The 7,818-nt window shown below is 32.0% G+C and overlaps 1 protein-coding gene across 1 annotated transcript; it reads left to right on the plus strand.

Annotated features, from left to right (window-relative positions):
- Positions 1–2,152: 2,152 nt before the first annotated feature.
- C922_02260 (hypothetical protein) lies at positions 2,153–3,007 on the plus strand (the record flags this gene model as incomplete). Its single annotated transcript, XM_008817859.1, has 2 exons — positions 2,153–2,350; positions 2,543–3,007. 2 exons carry the CDS (start codon positions 2,153–2,155, stop codon positions 3,005–3,007), a joined length of 663 nt encoding a protein of 220 aa, XP_008816081.1.
- Positions 3,008–7,818: the final 4,811 nt, after the last annotated feature.

Consider the following 7,818-nt stretch of genomic DNA (forward strand, 5'->3'; position numbering starts at 1 on the left):
CTCTTTGCAATGTTTATTTTTGCCCAAATTATTTTCTAAGCCATCAGACACATATAGAATGACAAGCCTATCGGAGTTTAGCTAACAATGGTATATTAGGAGAGAGAGAAGAAGGTATTTATAACGTGTTGGTTATATGAGGGGGAAACCTTTGTGGGTAGTTAAGTGGTCTACTGTGAGACTGTCTATTGGTGCTCAAACGAACAGCCCTTTCAACCTTTTCAAAAAAGAAAAAAAACTAATACTTTCGATCTGTCCGTATACCCATGAAGCATAAGTGTGTCAAAATGATGCTAAACGGTACACATGCGCGGAGATACAAATATATGTCTACATCGTACATAAGCTTACTTGGTGTGACTGGGAGAAGCATTCTCATTTGTGAATTATTATTTTAAAGGAGGTGGACGCATATCACTAGAAAATTCTAAAACCTCGCATATCGTGCTTCAATACAGTGCTTCATGTTTACATTTAGGACGAATAGCTCATTTGTTCCCCATTTGGGTATAGCCCATTTATTTTAATCAACCTCTTTAACATGAATGCGTATAAATATGTGTGCTTTTCTTTTTTTTCGTTTGTTTCTTTGTTTCGCTAGGGAACAATTGCGACTGTGCTCCAATGTGCGTTTTCAAAGCTTACAACCATATTCCATTTTTTGGCGTCCTTTGTCTGATCGTATTTAAGCCAAAACGGATTCGCGAAGGATGCCCATGGAGCGTATCATATGATAGAAATGGCATTCTTTTGGAAAGAATAGTTAGCTTATATTAAGGTCTCTGTGTATGTTAAGACCAAGGGTGAGATTAAAAATTTGGACAAAAATAATCTGCCACAGAATGTGCTGTAATAAATTATTTTTTTTTCGGCAGTTTATTAAATTCGTTATTATTAGGATGGACTATGAAGAAAATGTTATTTTAGACATACCAATAGTGTTATCCTATAAGAGGTGATAGATTTGCAATTTAAGATTGCAACAAAGAAGTAAAACGATCAAAGACGGAAAATGAAAAGAAGAATTATATTGCGGGAATGTTGTTCATTTGTATATTTCTTATAGCTACAAAATTGAAATACAACACCTCTGATTTAGCGTAAGCTACATTGGAAAAGTGAACTGCCCGTCGCATTTACATCTCTGTGTGCAGTGGGGGCCATTTTGCCAATATATTTCCGCACATTCTTCTTTAGAGGTAAAATAAAAGATGCAGGACTCCACAGTAATAGATTTTTAAGTGCTACATTTCTTTTCCCCTGTGGAACACCAGCGGGGGGATTTGATGTTACCACCAGAAGAAATTTAGCGGAAGCTCCAGGATAGCATAACACTTAGGCTGCGATATTGTGGGGGAGGTGTGGACAAAACGAAAGCCCCGGTTTATGCCCTTCGTTTAGAACTACCAGACGACCAGTAAGGTAAGAGATGAGGTAGAATTGGGCTCATTTTAAAACTAAAACTTTTACTTAGGATTTATGTTTTACATATTATGCGCCTTTATTTCGTTGAAATGATGAAAAAGGAGAATAATCCTATCCCCAGGCGTAGCAAAATTGCTATAATAATTTTATGCTTATTTGGTTTTCTCATTTTGTTGCTTAAGCTATAGAATAAGGAGGAACTTCCTTTCCATGACGGTCTTCCTAATGGCTTTATCGATGTTATTAAAAATATGCAGTGAATCTTTCACCTAATGTGCTTTAAAGCATGGAAGAAATCTGTTTATACGAAATTAGTTTTAGGGAACGTTTCTGGGGACAGTAGAAATATTTTAATACATCAATGGACCAAAAAGAAACTATTTTTGGGCGCATTAAAATTTTTAATTAAATTTTTTAGAAGCCACAAGTTTGCTCAAGAGAAGAATATATACATATATCTATTAAATCATAACGATTCACTGCGATGACTAGGGGACAAAATTAACGCGCATACATTTGTCGGCAATTTTTATTTTCTCATCCTATTCTAATAATGTATAGCGTGTTATTGAAGCACAAATACAATTTTTCTTATAATGAGGGAATTTAATCAAAGTACTTTCTTCTGGTATTTTGCCTCTTAAATTTCTTCCTCGTTTGTAATTCCCTTTATGTATACTTCATTTGGTTTCAAATTTCAACTACTAGACTTGTATCCGTATGGAAAATGGTAGAGGTGACTTTTAGGGAGTCGTTTGAGGGTACAGATGTCGAATCGGCAAGAAATGGAGTTCTAAGTTTTAGGAAGAAAAATGATAATGCCTCAAGTAGAGAGCGAATCATATGTGACAAGATAGCCACCTTTACTCTCCCTAAAGTTCTTATGTTTCTCCTTCTAATATGGATAATACGGTATTCCGGCGAGGTAAGGTTGTAGGAATATATGGCAGCCCGGTCGCTGTGGCATTAGGAGTTTACCTGTATGCACAAGGCAAACGTGCATCAGTGAACATGTTGATGAGGGCACACATATGTGCGTCCTTAGACGTATTTATATTTCCAGCAGTGTGAAAATTAACCTCTTATTTTTTCTATTTGGAACTATGACCCTTCGTAGCCCGCCATTCATGAAGTCATGAGTGATAGGGGAATCCCCCGACGTTTATACGTCCACAGATTATTAGCAGAATCGGAAGTGCAATTGGATGCGATGTTCGATTTATATAAGAGAAACTTTTTAAATAAAATGGGATATAGTGATGAGGATGCGGAAAGAATAAAAGCGGCTGTGAAGTCACATTTAGATCAAGCAGAAGGTATGAACATTGATGAACAGCACAGGAAAAAATTAGAAAGTTGCGAGCATATTATAAAACAGGGTAGTGACAATAACATTTCGAAGTTTTCCAACAATTTCAGAGTATTATCTTCTCCCTATTTTCTTTCCCTATGTTCATTCATATTGTTTTCTAATGGATATTACAGGTTTGCTTTAGCTGTAATGGCCATACTGTTTCTTAAATTTGTAAACTTCTTTTGGGATTTAAAATATGTCTATGCAAGAATGGCGGGAAGTATGTAATGTAATGAAGATTTTTCAGAGGAGTTTATTTTTCTTATTTTGAAATTGTAGTGAGATGGGTTAACTATTATCTAGGTGGAAAAGCGCATCATAAAGTCTAACAGAGAAACCAGGAAAAAAAAGAAAAGAAGAAAGAAATTAGCACCATTCCGTTCATGTGTTTAGTGTACCGATAGAAGTATCTCATTTGTTTTTCGAAATCGCCGATTGGACTTCACGAGAGAAATGAATATTTGATTAATTTTTTTATGTGTTTTTCAAAAATGTTATATTTTGTTATCATGCATTATATGTGGGGATTTGCGATTTGATAATCCTTTTAACTATTGTCGAGCTTGATAAATATTTTCATTATTTTTGCCATGGTTGCGTTGTTATGATATTTTTTTAATTTGGAATTTCCCCTAATGTATTCCATGAGTATAATTTTTATGGATTTGTTTTAATACACACAGGTAGGTATCTACGTGTACACCTGCCTATGTGTGGACATACCGGTGTGGTTATGCCCTTTTATTGTAGCTAAATTTTTAGTCAGTCTCTATGGACATAAACACTATGTTTTATTTTCCATTTTAATAAGCATATAATAATACGCTTTCTTGATTTATTGGGTGAAAAATTAGTTACATAGACATCTGATTCATTCGTTCGGGTCTATACACATCATTTTTGTGTCGAACTTTTCATATAATGGGGGCTCCCTCTGTGTACATTTTTTTTCCTTTTTTAATAATATTTAAATTAGAAAGATTCTATAAGAATTAGGTAAAAATTTTTTATAATCAAATCTTTGTTAAAAACAAAACAAATGGGACATTTTATACTTTATCCGCTATTATTACCCCCAGACAGGAAAATGTAAAGACTGCAGGATGAAGTACTGTCATGAATCATATAGATAAAGTAGGGTTATTGCTTTACGCTTTCAGTGTACAGTTTCATGCAACTTCATGGAAGGAAGGGAAAGGAGGTAGATTCTACAAAACGATAGCGTATTCTTGTATTTGCAGAGTTTTGATTACAGAAAAGCCCAATTCCTTCCAAATAAAAACAAAAGGAAAGGAAACCAGATAAAAGAAAATGAATAAAAACAACATTTAGAAGTACCTATTTTTCAATCTCCCTGTACACTTCAGCATAGGTGTTCACAGGATATAAGCTAATTGCTTATCTGTAACACATACCATGGGGTGAAGTTCTGTGATACGCTAAAAAATGGCCGAATAAAAGGAGCGATCTGTGCAAGCTGTCTCCCTTGTCCGTAATGTGCACCGGTGATAATTGAAGTCGAACAAGTGAAAATACGCCCAAACGTACATATTTACATGCATATATATGTATATATAGGTACACATAGAGGGAGAGACATTTTATGGCCCTGAACGAATTAAAAGCAAAGGGAATGGCACTCATGCAGAGGATCAAACCCATTTTTTCAGTGACACCATTTATGATATAATAAGGGGACACCTTTATTTCTTCTGTGAGCTAATATAACTGAGGTTTGCCCTAAAAGGTGTAAAAATATGTCTCATTATTACTAGCGAAGATGTTTAATCTTTGTTCAGAAAAAATTTTATTTCATTTATATGTTCGGGAAGGCGCCAACCAATTTGGAATGCATTTCAAGCTTTAATTGGTTTTAGAAAATATACAGGGACACACTGCACTTTATGACATATGTAACGACGTAATTATTTTCAATATTTCAAAAGTCGAATTGTATTGCTAAAATTTAAGATGATTACCGCAACTAAGTGCTTCCTCATGACATGGGCAGAAAATTCCCTAAAAGTGTCGAGGCTAATAGGATTACTACTGCCACTCCTGTTACTATTAATTATATGTGCATGGGTAGGTAACCTTTTACTCTTAAGAGGAGTAGCAATATATATGTCACACAATTTGTGTAATTAACATATAAATGAAATTTGTTCAAATGAGCTGACTCCCGGAAGTAGGTAAAAAGTGTATGTCTTTTTTTTAGAATTTCATATGGTTCGTATTGTGATGGAAGAACAACTACTAATGAGAAATCACTTTACCATAACGAAGACACTCAATTGAATAATCCTTTTTGGAAGTAACAGGAAGAATTTCCTTCTTCCTTAATTGTTTCTTTATGTCCTCTTTTTTTACTCCTATAAGGTGCAATGACGTGACAGAGATAATTTTATGCTGAATGGATTGAGATGGTGTGTATGCAGAGAAGAACAACCATATGTGTTTGCTTCTTAAGAGTTAGAAAATGTGCGTAAAGGTTTCCAACAAAGGTAACTACGTAAGTATAAGGGAAAATAAAGAATTTTACGAGAAAGAAAGAATCAGAGTGTAAAGAGTTATGCCTTCGTATGCTAAAACACAATTATTTGTGCTAAATTAAAGAATAGGAAAAACAAAACGTGGTAATAAGGAGGATGAATCACGTTTCCGTCATATCATTCTCAGCAAATTTTCAAAATCAGATATTTTCCAGTTCCTCAAGAATAAGTGATACAAAGGATGATAAAAAAAAAGTTTCAAGAAAAAAACAAAGAGGAAGCAAACAGGAGTGTGCAAAATGATTAACTTTGGAAAAAAAAGGAAGAAAAGAAAAAAAAGTAGTGTAAATGTAGTAACATATTATGTATACCGAATAGTGAAGGGGAGTGAAATACTGTTATGATATTTTTTTCCATTTATTTATATGCCCTTTTGCTTTTCGAACTATAAGGAGATATTAATAATTTAAATAAATAAATATTTACTAAATGATCTAAATTTATAGGACGACGCAGGGAGGTTGTTGGCAAACGCCCAATGCAATAAGAAAATGATATTGCGTCCTTTCTAATATATCACTCTGAGCATAGTTGTAATGTGTGGCGGCTTAGCAGGAAGAAAAAATGAAAAGAGGAATTTCATTTGAATTAAGATTACGGCTAAAATATATATGTCTTGGCATTAGGCTGAAAGGATTAGAAGGAAAAAAATGCACCTGGTATTATAAATATTTGTAATAATATGGGATTCCTTTTTTTTTTTTTATCATATAATGAACAAATATAATTGGATAGAGAAATATATCATTATTGAGTGAGTTATGCTTTTCGAAGTTCGATGGATTTTATAAATCTGATTAGGAACAGGTAGCAGATCCTAAACCCTTTTTTTATTAATAAGAATTGTTAAAACAATTTGATCATTTTATGTAAATTTTTTCTTCGCAAACACAGTTTTTATAAGAGAACGGCACGAGAAAAGGTAAATGCACTAGTACACATGATATGATGATAACGGTTTGATATTTTTACTTTATAGAATTTACTGTACTCTATTTCGTGAACTGATTATTCAGGACACTTTCCTTTTCATTTCCCTATTTCCTAAATTTCCAACAGAATGAAGCTCATTCATCTGTACGTAATGCATATATTATTTATATTTATGATATTTTCCTGTATTATGCACTTTTTTGTTACGTAATTAGGACTATTTCTAAGCGTGCAATAATGAATATGATAATATGGTAAACCCTGAACAAAAAAAAATAGTAAAAAAAAATAAAAGAGAAGATATATAGTGGAAAAGTGCATATAATGCTATTAAAATTTTATCATATAAACGTTTTCTGCTGAAATTTAAAAAACAGCATAATAAAAAATATACTGCTGTTAAAACAAATTATGCGATTTCTTATCTGGATATCGTTGTCAAATGATGCATTATTTTTACTATGATGACAATAAGAATTATTTAATTTAATTTTTGGTATGGATATATTTATAAATGCAATGAAAATATAGTATTGATTTGTTTTTATAATTTATCATCTATGTTGTACATAATCTTCAAAAAAAAAAAAAAGAACGAATTGTTTAAAATTTCGATTATTAACGAAAAGAATGCATATATAATATATTATATGTATATATAATGAAACATTTATTATTTGTTGTTTTTTTTATGTTTAAAATATTATATATGTCTATATGTTATAGCTTTAATTCAATTATTTGTTTTGTGCCTCTGTAACATGCTGCGACACATGCAACTCTTTGGTAACTTGTATTCCTTCATTTATAAATTGTTACAAGCATATGTCATAATACGAGTATGTGATGCTATTGGAGGTACTATTATTAGGGTACCACTTTTGAATACTGTTATTTAACATTACCATTTTGAACATTTGAATATACCAATATTTGGGCACATAAGCTTTTGAATATCTCAATATTTTGTTATAATAATAAAATTCTCCTTATTTTACTTCTACTTTTTTTTTTCTCTTTTTATTTTTTTTTAAAGTCTGGAGAAGATTATTTCAAATTGAACAGCTGCACTATTTGTTTGAAAGAAGAACCTAGCAAAAAAGGAAAGAAAAGAATTACGAATTTATTGACTCTTCCGAGAAAGAGTTATCAAAGTGTTGTACACCTATATATGTATGTAATGAGAGCATCATATTTAAATTTATCGCAGTGGAACATTGTTAATTACAGTAGATTAGAAGTAATATAAATTTTAATATTTACATTTTACTTGATCTGATTTACTCCATCATTTAATATTTTTATGTTTTAACCCCCCTGGAATCAGAAGCTATTTATTCGAATCAGTTTTTACGCACAATGCTAAAATTTAAAGTGATTTTAATAAAATATAATATGACTTACGGCAAATCGAAATCAGGCCGTTAATCATTATTATATTTTATTAAAGAGCAGAGTTTAATTCTTCGTTTTTTTTCTCTTTTTCTTTTTTTTTTTTTTGTGGGGCCACATGTTTACATTGAGGAATCAAGTAGGAGAGCTGGAAAAATAAAT

The sequence above is a fragment of the Plasmodium inui genome (genome assembly GCF_000524495.1).
Source record: "Plasmodium inui San Antonio 1 unplaced genomic scaffold supercont1.7, whole genome shotgun sequence".
NCBI classification, from domain to species: domain Eukaryota; phylum Apicomplexa; class Aconoidasida; order Haemosporida; family Plasmodiidae; genus Plasmodium; species Plasmodium inui.